General features: G+C 55.6%; 6 protein-coding genes across 6 annotated transcripts in view; 4 read left to right on the top strand and 2 right to left on the bottom strand.

The window, feature by feature from the left end:
* Positions 1–907, top strand: part of VDAG_05757 (shwachman-Bodian-Diamond syndrome protein) — a gene marked incomplete at both ends in the record, with an annotated part of 1,363 nt that extends 456 nt beyond the window's left edge. Inside the window, one exon of the mRNA XM_009655154.1 lies at positions 32–907. Within this exon, the coding sequence (XP_009653449.1) occupies positions 32–907 (876 nt within the window). The remainder of the gene's footprint in view (positions 1–31) is intronic.
* Positions 908–1,276: 369 nt separating this feature from the next.
* Positions 1,277–2,267, bottom strand: VDAG_05756 (40S ribosomal protein S18). Its single transcript, XM_009655153.1, has 4 exons — positions 2,168–2,267; positions 2,080–2,109; positions 1,898–1,996; positions 1,277–1,811 (listed from the first exon to the last, which is right to left on the bottom strand). The coding sequence occupies exons 1-4, from the start codon at positions 2,190–2,192 to the stop codon at positions 1,495–1,497; spliced, it is 471 nt and encodes a 156-aa protein (XP_009653448.1). The 5' UTR covers positions 2,193–2,267; the 3' UTR covers positions 1,277–1,494.
* A 703-nt stretch (positions 2,268–2,970) lies between these two features.
* Positions 2,971–4,677, top strand: VDAG_05755 (uncharacterized protein; the record flags this gene model as incomplete). Its single annotated transcript, XM_009655152.1, has 2 exons — positions 2,971–2,973; positions 3,322–4,677. The coding sequence occupies 2 exons, from the start codon at positions 2,971–2,973 to the stop codon at positions 4,675–4,677; spliced, it is 1,359 nt and encodes a 452-aa protein (XP_009653447.1).
* Positions 4,678–6,136: 1,459 nt separating this feature from the next.
* VDAG_05754 (sorting nexin-41) lies at positions 6,137–8,210 on the top strand (the record flags this gene model as incomplete). The annotated part of the gene is made up of 4 exons (XM_009655151.1): positions 6,137–6,559; positions 6,617–6,883; positions 6,944–8,059; positions 8,115–8,210. The coding sequence occupies 4 exons, from the start codon at positions 6,137–6,139 to the stop codon at positions 8,208–8,210; spliced, it is 1,902 nt and encodes a 633-aa protein (XP_009653446.1).
* Positions 8,211–8,776: 566 nt separating this feature from the next.
* Positions 8,777–10,205, bottom strand: VDAG_05753 (uncharacterized protein; the record flags this gene model as incomplete). The annotated part of the gene is made up of 3 exons (XM_009655150.1): positions 8,777–9,718; positions 9,831–10,022; positions 10,083–10,205. The coding sequence occupies 3 exons, from the start codon at positions 10,203–10,205 to the stop codon at positions 8,777–8,779; spliced, it is 1,257 nt and encodes a 418-aa protein (XP_009653445.1).
* A 270-nt stretch (positions 10,206–10,475) lies between these two features.
* On the top strand, positions 10,476–12,709 carry VDAG_05752 (uncharacterized protein; the record flags this gene model as incomplete). The annotated part of the gene is made up of 2 exons (XM_009655149.1): positions 10,476–10,543; positions 10,762–12,709. The coding sequence occupies 2 exons, from the start codon at positions 10,476–10,478 to the stop codon at positions 12,707–12,709; spliced, it is 2,016 nt and encodes a 671-aa protein (XP_009653444.1).
* Positions 12,710–13,044: the final 335 nt, after the last annotated feature.

Here is a 13,044-nt window from a genome sequence, read left to right as displayed (position 1 = left end):
TTCCACAAATGTCTCCCTTGTGCGCTTGAAGAAGGGCAAGAAGCGATTCGAGATTGCGTGCTACAAGAACAAGGTCCTCGAATACCGCTCGGGCATCGAGACGGACCTCGACAACGTCCTGCAGATCCCCTCCGTCTTCCTCAACGTGTCCAAGGGCCAGACGGCGCCCAAGGAGGATCTGGAGAAGGCGTTTGGCAAGGGGAAAAGCACGGATGACGTGGTGCTGGAGATTCTGAAGAAGGGCGAGCTGCAGGTCGGCGAGAAGGAGCGGGCGGCCCAGCTCGAGCGGGTGCAGAACGAGGTGCTGGGCATCGTGTGCAGCCGGCTCGTGGACCCGAGGACGAAGCGGGTCTACACGAGGGGCATGATCGAGAAGGCCCTCGACATGCTGAGCTCGGCGGCGCACGAGGGCCAGCAGCAGCAGCAGGCCGGCAGCAAGACGGCGAGCGGGACGGGGACGCCAAGCGGCAACGGAGGGGACGAGGAGGGCGGCGCCAAGCCACGGGCGCAGCACGTGTGGACGGGTGTGACGACGACCAAGTCGGCGAAGAGCCAGGCGCTCGAGGCCATGAAGGCGCTGATCGCGGCGCAACCGATCCCCGTGCAAAGGGCGCGCATGAGGCTGCGCGTGACTTGCGCGACGAGCGTGCTCAAGCAGGGTGTCAAGGCCGCCAAGGAAGAGGGCGTTGGGGAGGATGGCGCTAAGGCGGCGCCGGGCACGGTCAAGGATAGGATTCTGGGGTACTTTGAGCAGGTGGAGAGCCAGGACGTCGTCGGTTCCGAATGGGAGGTTTCTGGGTTCGTTGAGCCCGGTGCGTTCAAGGGGCTGGGTGACTTCATTGGCAATGAGACGAGAGGTCAGGGTCGTGTTGAGGTGCTCGATATGGCCATCACACACGAGGATTAGATGAGACACGGGCTCTCGCGACCTGTTTTGCAGACATATTTTTCTATCATGATCACGGCCTGACGAGCGACTAGCGATCGTGGCATTTGGGCGGGCGAAAAGCATTACTCAATTTTGAAGATTTGTTGCACAGCTGTAATGCAGTGGCGCATGGTGCTTATGCTCACCCTCTCCGACTGTCGTCTTTAGTGGCGCTAGGACCTTACACGATGTGCTTTGCCGAGACTTCAAGTCACACATGTTGGTAGCCGGGGTGCTTCTCACATGATGCATAGATGATCAGGTTGAAGAGGTCTGCCGCAGTTTAAACTGGCAGCATTCTATTCTTTCGGACGGCGCCATCAAAGTCATCATTCAAGGTCACGTAAGACAGGAAGACGCAGTTTTGATTCTTTTGTTTTGGTCTGGCGAACTCATTTTCGAGAACCACCATCCGGATGTCATCGCATGGCCCAAATAGCAATCCCCCAATGGATGTGATGATGTAACGCAAGGAATCAAGGTGGGAAGAAAACCAAGCCGTGTCACGCCTTTTGCCCTCCGGACCGAATCCTCCCTGCCGTCTCCCTTCAACAACAGCGATACGCTTAACCACCCTTCTTCTTGGACACACCGACGGTACGGCCACGGCGACCAGTGGTCTTGGTGTGCTGACCGCGGACACGGAGGCCCCAGTAGTGACGGAGACCACGGTGGGCGCGGATCTTCTTGAGGCGCTCAAGATCATCACGGAGCTTGGAGTGGACACCGTTGGCGAGGATCTGGGAGTCCTTGCCGTCGACAATGTCGCGCTGCCTGTTGAGGAACCAGCCGGGAATCTTGTACTGGGTGGGGTTCTGGATGATGGTGACGATACGCTCAAGCTCCTCAGAGGTGAGCTCACCGGCGCGCTTGTTCAGGTCGACTGCAAGTCCTTGTTAGTTACTCGTCGCCGTGTTCGAAAGTCCTGTCTGCCCTTGCGGTGGCGAATGGACGAGAGAAGCTACGCACCATCGGCCTTCTTGCACACAATGTTGGAGTAACGACGGCCAACACCAGCAATCTTGGTGAGCGCGTACATGACCTTCTCCTGACCGCGAACGTTGGTGTCTGCACATGTTGTTAGAATCGATGGCATCGGGGTGGTGGTCGATCGAGGGGTTTCGCGATCGCGCGATCGAGAGTAGACGTACTCAAAAGTCGGAGAATGAACTGGAAGTTCGCTGCGAGGTGTCCGTTAGCAGATGATTCATGGCAGTCGGCTGTGAGCAATAGACATACTCTTCTCCCCTGAGACGAGCGACATGTTGGGCAACTTGTCGAGGTGGTTGCCTTGATGTCGATGGTTGATGGTCTGTCTTCGTAAGAGAAGATCCAAGTCGAAATTTGTTGGCGAATTGTGGGATGCACAACTAACCCCGTTGCCCTTGCACGTGACTTGAGAAAACCTCCACTGCAGGGCGACGTGGTGGGCTGAGTGGGGAGGTCTAAGCGCGTAATTTTTCGCTTACCTAAAACGCACATCGGCCGCCTTCCATTCCCAGTGGACTCGATGTAGTAGTGCCGGGGCCTCCGTAGCCCCTAAAACCCCCACCCACCATTGGCACACCGTCCATCCGCTTCTCGGTGAGGCAACGACATGTGCACCGGCGCCTGCTGAGCGCTGGAGGCATGAAGCGCTCCATATGCAGGATGCTTGGACACGAGGTGCTTGGTGGTTCCAAGCCGGTGATATGGAAGCTCCAAGGTCTTGTCTGAAAATAAGATTGCCGAGAATCAGCTCGTGCTGCTGCGCTGTTGTATCCCCGTTTCGGTGGAGATGGTATGAGACGGTCTATTCGGCATCTGAGCATAAAGAGCACGTATCGTGGATGCCGAGAGAGCTGGATATCCATATTAGCTGCATCTTACACATGCTCAGACGCAGGCCCCGATGGATCATTTGTTCAAGCGCCACTAGAGTTGATGACTTCAGGAAAGATGTAGCAAGCAAACGTTGTGGTGCACACGAAGTTGATTTTAAGGACTCGTACACGATGGGGTGTGAATGGAGTGGTGCCAACATCTCATAGGAACAGCCAAATATGGTCAGTCCAAATCACTGTCTTCAGGATATGTTACGAGTTACAGCTCTATGTTTATGATATTCTCAGACTCTTGTGTCACGCTCTTGATGTTCTTTCCTTGGATGTCTCATCATCCGTGGCCGAGAAGAGCATCAATGAGAAGTGCTGACAGGAGATCAGTATCTTTTCTCCCAGGGCTTTCGAAACTGCAATGCTCCATTCCAGTGATTTTGCAGCTCTTAGTAGCGCATGTGATTCAATGGGCAACGAAGTTCAGTCTTTCCCCATCTGTCCTTCGTAGGCAACCACGAGAGACCAAGTCCACCAACCGCGCCAGCTGCTCGACAGATGGTAAATAATATCCAAAAGACACCTGCGGCTCCTGCCACTATTCAAAAGTCAGCTACCATTCTGGTATTGTTACGCTACTCTATTCACCCCTCTTTGAATAATCACCACTACTCGATCACGCACCCCCGGCACACAGAGCTTACTATGCCAGTGATTACCCACACCAAAAACATCTCTGGCGTTGGCTTCACAGGCAGTAATGTCTGGAACGGTTCGGCAGAAGAGATTGCCGACCACGTGAGATTTGTCTATCCCCGGGTCGCGGTCGAGGTCTCCAGCTCCACCGTGCCTGCCTCAGAGGAAAAACGAGCGTCTTGCTCGGGTTGGAACTGTCTGAACGGTGCTCAGCAACTTGGCATTGTCATCAGCTGCATCGTCATTGGACTCACCCTGCTTCTTGCTCTCACCTACTACAAAGCTAGCCGGAAAGAGGCCGGATGGGCCCGTAATGGTGACAATATCGCCATGCGTCGTACTCGATGCCGCCAGCAGCCGTCGCCCGAGGATGGCCGCCGCGCTTCCATCGTCTCTCGATACACCGATAACGCGCTACCAACACTCCCCGGTGTCAGACCTCCGACCGCCGAGCCGCCAGTCTTTTTTCCGCTGATCATGTCTTATCCCACCCCGACTGGCCCGATTTACCAGGCTCCCCCTCTGCTGTTTCACCCACACAAAGAGGAGATTTCTCGTCCTTCTACGATCTATCAGCCTAATATCCAACCGGTGGTCGTACCTGGTACCGAACAACCGTCTGAGGACCGAGCAGGCCCAGAGAAGAACAAGGAACGCACTACCAAGAAGAACAAGCGCCAGAGCTACCAGTACCATCAGACCAATGGTCAGCAATATCCTGGCGGCCTCTACCCGCGTGCTCCTACCATCGGTCAGAAGTTCATGAGACTCTTCGGAACGCAGACCGGGCGCGCAGAAACCATTGCAAGCTCGCGTCAAGAGTCTCAGGAGCGCGTCAACCCGGCTCAGGTCCGTCAATTCAATAACGATGTCCAGCCCTCCACCATGCATGTCGAGGAGCAAAGTAACAAAACAGCCTATCCAATCCGAGTTCCCATCGAACCCCTTTCCCCCGAGTCGAACGCTGCCACTGTGTACAGCGACGACTATGTCTTGCCTACTCCGCATGGACCAACTCGTACCGGCTCTGGTGCTGCCTCTATTCCCTCGCCCGGTCACCGTCGCCATTTGAGCCGCCGCAGCGTCAGCCGTGACTCCGGACACGGCGAACAGCCGAGCACCCAGGTCTCCATCTCTCGGGATAGCCGTGATGGCGATGGTGCCGAGCTTACCGATGGAGGTGCTCATTCCCCCAGGCGGTTCGTCATCCCTACTGCTGAGATTCTCAGCAGTCATTGATCTGTGGCTAGCGCTCGTTCACAACTTGAACGCACAAAGACAAATCGGTCTCGCGATCACCGCCAGGGAAGGCAGGCCGATGACCGAGCTGGCACGATCTTGTCTTTGATACTGGGGGCTGTTGGCATTCATTTACCGACAGACAGGCGTTCGGGTGAGTGGAAGACGCAGCTGAAAGAACGAAAGTCGCAAGTTCTCCCCGATGAGTTGCGGAGAAACAAGAGGCGAGACCGAGAGAAGCCCAGGAGGACACATGAAAGAAGGTAGGTGCCTTAACAATCCCAACTTAAGTCTCAGGAAGTTCATGCTGACGAGTTTTCTTTTAAGGTCTTTTACGGCAAAGGAAGCCTGGATGCAGTCTGGCGCGGCCACTGATGTGGTACTTGACCCTGTTGCTCCTGTGCCTGTCCATCAAGGGGGTGGTCATTATGAAGAGGGACGGGTTAGTCGACAAGTTTCATTGCAAGTCGGAGTGCATCCAGCCATGAATGCTAGACAGACCGGGAAGACAAAGGCAACTGGCGACTTTTGGGCTGCATGATCGGTACAATGGAGGGGCATAGAGCTGGAGGATTGAGTCTCATGGCATGTTGAAGGTATTCGAACGTTGATCCTGGCAAGGTGGCATGGCTTCAAGAGTTCTGGTGAAGACAACATGGGGGCTTTGAATGATGAAATCGCCAAAAAAAGAGTCTATTATTCAGAGAAAAAGAAATCACAGAACACTGCGTCTGAAGGATGGTCAAGGTTGTGACCTGATGCCATGGTCATGACGGTGCTGCTGTGACGAGTTGGACCCTGAGCAGAGCTCTTATCGGTTGCGATAGACGCACGGACCATAACCAGGCTCCGTGGCCCGTGCCTGCATTTGCGTCGTCATTGGCACTGGGACGACCCAACCCCAGCACCTGCACCCAGCACCGTCCAGGCCAGGCACTCACTTTCGGGAGCGACATCATTCTTGGAGCTTGACCAGGTCCGTCCGTCCGTTCTTACCGGCCACCTCTAAACAACATCTCCGACTGCGGTCACATTTCCCCGTCTACAGGCCCTTGACGACCGCCTCTTTCTCAGTGAAGACCGTTCATCGGTATTCCCAGAGGTCTGCCCTACCTGCCCCGATTGCATCCGTGCATGCCGGCGATCTCACAGCTCACCCCTCCCCCGCCCCATTCGTCCTCCGCCTGAACATCGCGATACCTCACTGCCCGCGCACCGCCTTGTTGTCGCGACGAGCCTCCAGTCCGCACGCCCGCCAAAGGCTTCATCCCAGACCCGCATATTGCGCCTTCCTTGTTCGACCCTCCATCATGTGGAACGACGAAGACAACAATCCCTATGGCACAAGCTTTGACCGTCGGGACAGCTTGACCTCCTCCCCCGCGAACCCTGCCTCTCCGACTTCCCGTAAGTTTTACCTCAGTACCCTCTCTCACAGCTTGGAAAACGACAGCCCACCATGGACCAATCCGTGTACTGGGATGCTCCCGAGTATCAGCCTGAGCAGGGCGACGCACATGAGGAGGAGCTTCCCTTCGTGGACGTTCCCTTGGACGACAACCCGCCTCCTGCCTCTCCCTCTTCTGTCCACGATGCTGATGAGGAATGGGACTTTCTAGATCAGCAGCGGTTTGACGCTCCGAACACCCCTTCGTCCACGAGCGAGGATGCGCCTCAACAACCCGCCTTCGACCGCAATGTTGGCAGTGACGACGAGGTCGAAACCCCAGAGCAGGCTGCCCCTCGGCGCAAACCTGGCGGCTACGAGAGTCGAATCGAACAGATCTTGTACGAGAACCCGAGCCTGCCTATCCTGATCACAGATGCGGGAAAGAGCGCAGAGAGTGGCGGAAAGTACATCGTCTATACCATCCGCACCGGTGTATGTCGCGTTCCTTCCCGAAAAGACGCCTCCGGGCAGGCTGCTGACATGCCCTAGAACCTCGAGGTCCGCCGTCGATACTCCGAGTTCGCGACCCTTCGCGATGCGCTCACCAGGCTTCATCCCACCCTCATCATCCCCCCTATCCCTGAGAAGCACACCATGGCCGACTATGCGGCCAACCCCACCAACGCGAAGCAGGATCAGCAGATCATTGACCTGCGAAAGCGCATGCTAGCCGTGTTCCTAAATCGCTGCCGCGTCATGAACGAAGTCAGAGAAGACGGTGTCTGGTGGCGGTTCCTTGACCCTAACGCTAGCTGGGTATGTTTCTGCGTCGTGCATAGACGGGCCACTTAAATCTCGAACCTAACATCCAGACAGAGCGAGGTCCTCAACTCACATCCCATCTCGTCCATCCCGAAGTCGGTCCTGCGGGCCCCGCCCTTGGATCCCGCCAACGCTTCTGCCGCCCACAGCTATCTCCCTGTGCCTTCGAGCTCAGCCAAGCTCAAGGCTGGCGGAGGTCACACCGACCCCTCGTCGTCTTATGGACAGGGAACTCCCCATGGCCGTTTCCCGCCCGACAACAGCAACCTCACCGAGGAGCAGCTAGATCCTTACTTCAATGCATTCGAAGCTTCCAGCAAGGACCTCGAGTCACTCCTCACAGGTCCGATGGAAAAGGTCAACCGCCGAACCGTCAGCCATCTGCAGTCTCTGGCTGCCGACCTGTGCGATCTCGGCTCCCGCTTCAACGGTTTTGCCCTGTCAGAGCCGTCGGCCACGCTAGGTCCAGCCATCGAGAGGGTCGGCCAGGCTGCCGACTCTTCCTACATTGCGACAGAGGAGCTTGCGGGTTCCCTAGGAGCTAGCTTTGCAGAGCCGATGCGCGAGAGCGCGCAATTCGCCGGGGTTGTCCGGAATGTACTCAAGTACCGCCAGTTGAAGCGTATCCAGCAGGAGCAGACGAATGATGAGCTGAACAGAAAGAAGGCGCAGCTGGAGGAGCTTGAGCGGAGCGAAGCTGAGTCGAAGCGCATCGAGCAATACCTTAACAGCAGTCAGGTGCACACGCCTCCGCCTAAGCGATCGACCAGTCTTAGAGAGACGGGCACTTCGCCCCAGTACTCAAGGGAGACCGAGGACACAGCTTCGATTGATTCCGACTTCCCTCCGACACACGGCGAACCGGCTCCTTCGGCAAGTCAAGGCATCCCGCAGAGAAGCAACTCGAGCCCCGGCCATAGAAAGGTACAGAGCAACAACTCGATCACCAACAAGATCTTTGGTCCCATCCGCCACGCCATCCAGGGTGTTGCGGACGTTGATCCCGAGAGAACCCGTCGCGACCTTATCGGTAAGACACGGGAGAGCATTGAGCAGCTGCAGCAGGCACAGGTTGCGTCCGAGCACGACGTGCAGGATGCCAGTCTCAGCATCCTGACGGACCTCAAGAGGTTCCAGGCGGACAAGGAAGAAGACCTTCGCCGCTACATGGTAAGATTCCGGGCTCACGTGTTTTGTCTATCCTATATGCTGACGAATTTTCCAGTTGGCGTACGCAAAGAGCCAGATTGAATGGGCGAAGAAGAACCAGGAGACCTGGAAGGAGGCCAAGGCCGAGATCGACAAGATCGACGAAAGTTGAGCGTTTCACAAGCAATTGTACATGCGCGTTTTTTTTTTTCTGATTTTGAGGATGGGAAAAAAAGTCCAAAGGCCCGTTGGGTTGCTACACTCGACATCAGGGGTGAAGGCCTTGTTTCTTACCCGTTTGGCTTCTGATTCTCCACCCATTGCATCGAGAGGTTTTGAGGTTTTGCGGAATTGCGGCGTATGAATGATGCGGTCGTGATCGAGGCAGCGGCGACTGCGAGCGATCCGGCCTTAGATAAAGTCCTATAGTGAACGATTGCCTCTATTGAAGGCGAACAGTCAGAGCCAATTCACGTTTAAAAGATGACCAATTGCCATGGATTCCGCGGCCAAGCAAAAGCGAGAGACAACCCATCACCCTTGGTTCGCTTCCGCGCCATTGTGATAGGCGGTCATGGCTACAGGCTGAACATAATGAGCAAATGATCGGGTGATGCATGGCCCGAAGCCCATCTTATATCTCCGCTCCTTAGCCTCCACAGAAAACCGGACGCCCGTCGCACAGGCGGCGGACATCTGGAAGATCTGGCTCCTAGCTCTAGAAGCTTCTGCGTGAGCTCACGATTCGTCTACTTTCGCGCGAATAGCCCAGCCGCCATGCCATCCAACCCAACCCTTCTCCCAAGGTCCTCGCAGGAACAGAACGACTAATGCCAAACCCATGAGGCCAATAGTGGCACCTCCTACCCAAGTCCAGCCCCCGTCAGCATAAAGCTTGTTTCCAATAGCCGCTCCTGACATCTGCCCGAGAAACCCACAGACCACGAATGCTGAATTCACGCGGTTCATTGCTGTCGAGTCAATGCCAAAGGCGGCGACCCTGTTGGCTGTCTGCGATGTCTGGGTTCCCATGTCGATGGCGATGGCCTCGATAATGGGACCGGCGACTGTCAGGTTGCCGGTGAAAGTGCTGATGATGACGCCCACCAGCGCAAAGGTCTCGCCCACAAAGGCAGAGAACCACGGGACGAACTTGTCCATGAAGATCCGGCCATAGAACGGCCCCAAAACTATCGCGATGATACCGATAAGCCCAAACAGACCAATCTGAAGAGAATTATACTCATACGGCGGAGATGCCAGGTGAAAGGTCAGGGTCGTCCAGAATGCAGAAAAGACGGCACTGACGCAGTAGGACTGAATGCACACCTGGAGCAGTAGGGGCTCAGTAAACGTCATGCGAACCGTGCTGTAGAGCATGTGGAAGTACGTCTTGCCCTCGGGGGCCCGGGATGGATAGTCTGGCATGAGGGAGTACAGCAGCGCCAGGAGGAGATATTGGAGGCCCAGCGCGACCCAGTATATGGTTCTCCAGTGGCCGTAGTTGGCCGAGACGCCGGAGAGCAACCTGCCCAGTAGGGACCCGAGCAGGATGCCGGAGACGCCGATTTGCACCGCACTCGCACGCCTGTTTGGGGGGACTTGACCGCCGATGATGGGGATTGCAAGCTGCGGAGTGACTGTGGTTATACCGCAAATCATGCTGAGCGCCTGGGAAGACTGGGAACGAGGAGGTCACGCAGAGGCCAATCCACTGGAGCAAGAATCAGCCCTTGGACCGGATACTTCTTGCGCTGGCGATCAACATTACCACTGTAGCCGTTACACCAACCATGACTAGGATTAGGGGGCGCGGCCGAAGCCAGTCTCCGATCGGACAGATGAAGAATAGGCCAATAGCATAGCCTGCTTGCATCAGGCTGGCCACCGTCGATGCCTTTTCGAAGCTGACATTGAAGTCTTCCGCGATCTTGTCCAGTACAGGTTGGTTGTAGTATAGGTTGGCCACGGTGAACAAGGCGGCCTGTGTCTTGTCAGTCACAGCGCGACAAATGGCCCCGAGGGAGTGATCGAGACTTGCCACAGAGAACAGCAAGTTCAGCCAAATGGTGAACGGTGGGACACGCTCGGGATCATAGCGGCAATTGGGAGGCGTCCACTGCAAGAGCGTCACAACTTTGGACCGAGTTCGAGAGGCTGGCTGCATTGCTACTCGCCTCGAAAGCCGCAAAGGTTCAGCACCTGGTAAGTGACGATGGGGCGGGGTATGATCAGGTCTCCGCGTCAAGGGTATCGACGGCCTGGTCAGTCTTGGTCACAAGATGAAACCAGCCCACACAGCCTGCCCTCCGTCCTGATTATCAGGTATTCGCCTCCGAAATAAAGAGGCCTCGATTGTGGTCGCGCGATGCACCATCGCTCCGCAGTGATGGGGTGGGAGTGGTGGCCATTGGTGTGAAGGGTGGCCAGCCTGCATATGCAACCTGCCAACAAGCGCTTTGCTCAGCAGGGATTTCGTGATGGTGCATTATTTCGCGCCAACAGGTAAGTCTATTATGGCAAGCGCCAGGCTTGTTGGTTCCCTCCGAGAAACGATGTCTGTCTCTAGCTTCTCTTCTGCCTGTTTCATTGCTCTCATGTCTTCTTTCAAGCAAGCTTCAAGCTTCATTGCGCCACTTTCGGTTGTTCTCTGCCATTTCTGGACCGAGTACCAGATAATCATCTCTCGACACCGCGGAAATTGCCCACTTGCCCCTTCTAAGCAAGTCTTCTCCTCAGTCGGCCGCCGGTGTTGCCGGCTTGAGATCCGGAATGCCTAGTGCCTCAGCACCGATGGCGCCGGCGCTCACCGAAGCCCCAGGGACCCGAGGTATTCCAGACATCTACGAGCATCATCCATTGCCGAACAAGTTCCATACGCGTATGGTGATACTACATCCAGGGACTGGTCAAGATGAACTATCATGTCATCTGGTAGTAGCAAGGCCATCGCCAAAAACGCAGAAATACATCGCTCTGTCCTATGTATGGGGCAACCCTCGAAAAGTGGTCAAGATGACCTGCGATGGACAGCCCATTAGCATCACTGCCAATCTAGCCGACGCTCTTCTTGCTCTGCGCCATCCCCAGCACTCGCAACGCATATGGGCAGACGCCATCTCGATCAATCAGGCTGATGAGGCTGAAAAGTCTCAACAAGTCAAGCGAATGGGAGTCGTATACAGTACAGCGGAGCATGTCGTCATCTGGGTTGGCCATGATGTTGATCTCATTGCTGAGGATTGTTTTGCCGTCATCAGAGATACGAATCACTACCTCGGCGGAGAGCTGACAAGGTGTGGGGATACGACAGACATCCCAACGCTCGTGCGGCCGTACCCCATCATCAGCGACCGCAAAAGATGGGACAAAGTGCGCCAGCTGCTGGCTCAGCCATGGTTCCGGCGGGTCTGGGTTATTCAGGAAGCGGGCCTCGCTCGCAGTTGCACCATGCGTTGGGGAGAGCACGAGATTGAATTTGCGCACGTCGTAGAACTGGCGCTGTGGCACGTCCTACGTGAAGACTTCGCGGAGGTTGCTGGGCCTTTGAATGCCCTTCGGCTCACCGACGTTTTCAGGGACATACATCTGAACTACGACAACAAGGAGACGTGGAGGACGAGTCTGCCTCTGCTCCGAGCTGAGGTAGGCCTGAGCAGCAACAAGCCTCAGATCTTCCTAGACATCCTCCTAGCCGCGAGCGGCTTATTGGCGTCTGACCCGCGCGACTACATATTTGCGTTTCTGAGCAACTCCCACGCGCTGTACCCAGAAGGAAAACTTCTCTTGGATCCCGACTATAGCAAGGACTTGAGTGACATCTTCTACGAGACGGCGTGCGCTGTTTTGAGGCACCCAAAAGAGGCACCCTTCTTGCTGTCTCGTGTCAAGCACCTCTCCGATGAGAGTTTGACGGACCACAAGTTTCCTTCATGGCTTCCACGCTGGGACAAAGTCATCGACTTTACCATCTCGCGACCGAAATTCTGGTACAGCGCGGGGGGCTCGGAGGATTTCGCCCCAGTCGTCCACCTCGACAGGTCTTTATCTACACGCGGCGTTATATTTGACAAGATTGTTTACACGTCGCGGAATATCACACGGAACAATGTTTTGAAGGACCCTGCTGATTGGGACGAGGAATTCCGTACAGCTCGCAAGCCTTTCATCGATGTCCTCTGGGAAGAGACTCTTGTAGCAGCGAAACCAGTCAGTGTAAGTGCATTCGAGAGCGACTTTGCCTGGACCCTTGTGCGAGGATACCCAGCGACGCCAGGAAAAATAAGCGAGGCGCAACAAATGGACGAGTTCGCCGCCTACCGCCATCTTGTCCGACAGGCGTGTGGCTCTGATGCGCTCAAAGACAACTTTGAAGTCGGCCCAGGCGATGCGCGGTTCCCCAGGAACTTTCTCCATCGTTTGAACTACTGCGACAAACTGCGTGTCGCCTTCACGAACTCTGGACGTCTTGGCTTGGTTCCTCATGTTTCCCATCCTGATGACATTTGTTGCATTATGCCTGGCGTCCCGGTACCCATGATTTTACGACCTCGGAAGGATGGCATGTTCACCTTTGTTGGAGAATCATATGTACAAGGGGCTATGGCTGGCGAGGTTCTGCAGGATGTTGCTCGCGGGAAGCTCCGCATGGAGACAATCACGCTGTTGTGATTTCACGGTGCCGTTCGATTTCCGCGAAGGTTTCGGATGTTTTGCGCTTTTCGATCAGGATACCCATTTTGAGAGACAACGATGAATGTAAATTAGCAGTGGATAGAATGACAGCATATAAAGGAGGCAGTGCTCGTGTTCCGGAAAAGTGCACCATTCGTTCTGTCCTGAATGATCTGTGAAGTTGTGTGGTGGGAATCAAAGGCGACAGCTTCATGGAAGCGGATGGGTAGCGCCGTGGGGTCCCAGCTGAACAGGTACTATCTCGGCAAGCGATCTCAATCAATTTCAATGGCTTGGTCCTCCTTGCTTTTGCATCTGCACGGCAGTTGTCC

Source organism: Verticillium dahliae, genomic scaffold, assembly GCF_000150675.1.
Source record: "Verticillium dahliae VdLs.17 supercont1.11 genomic scaffold, whole genome shotgun sequence".
Lineage (NCBI taxonomy): Eukaryota > Fungi > Ascomycota > Sordariomycetes > Glomerellales > Plectosphaerellaceae > Verticillium > Verticillium dahliae.
The sequence above is the reverse complement of the archived record's forward strand: the minus strand, read 5'-3'. Positions and strand labels throughout refer to the sequence as shown.

What these genes read in the sequence shown, in the direction of transcription:
- VDAG_05756 (XM_009655153.1), bottom strand. Translation starts at nt 2,192, where the DNA reads ATGTCGCTCGTCTCAGGGGAGAAGA. An exon ending in GTTCATTCTCCGACTTTTGA is followed by an intron (nt 1,997 to 2,079) that starts GTACGTCTACTC and finishes CAACATGTGCAG; the next exon opens with ACACCAACGTTCGCGGTCAG. An exon ending in TGTGTGCAAGAAGGCCGATG is followed by an intron (nt 1,812 to 1,897) that starts GTGCGTAGCTTC and finishes AAGGACTTGCAG; the next exon opens with TCGACCTGAACAAGCGCGCC.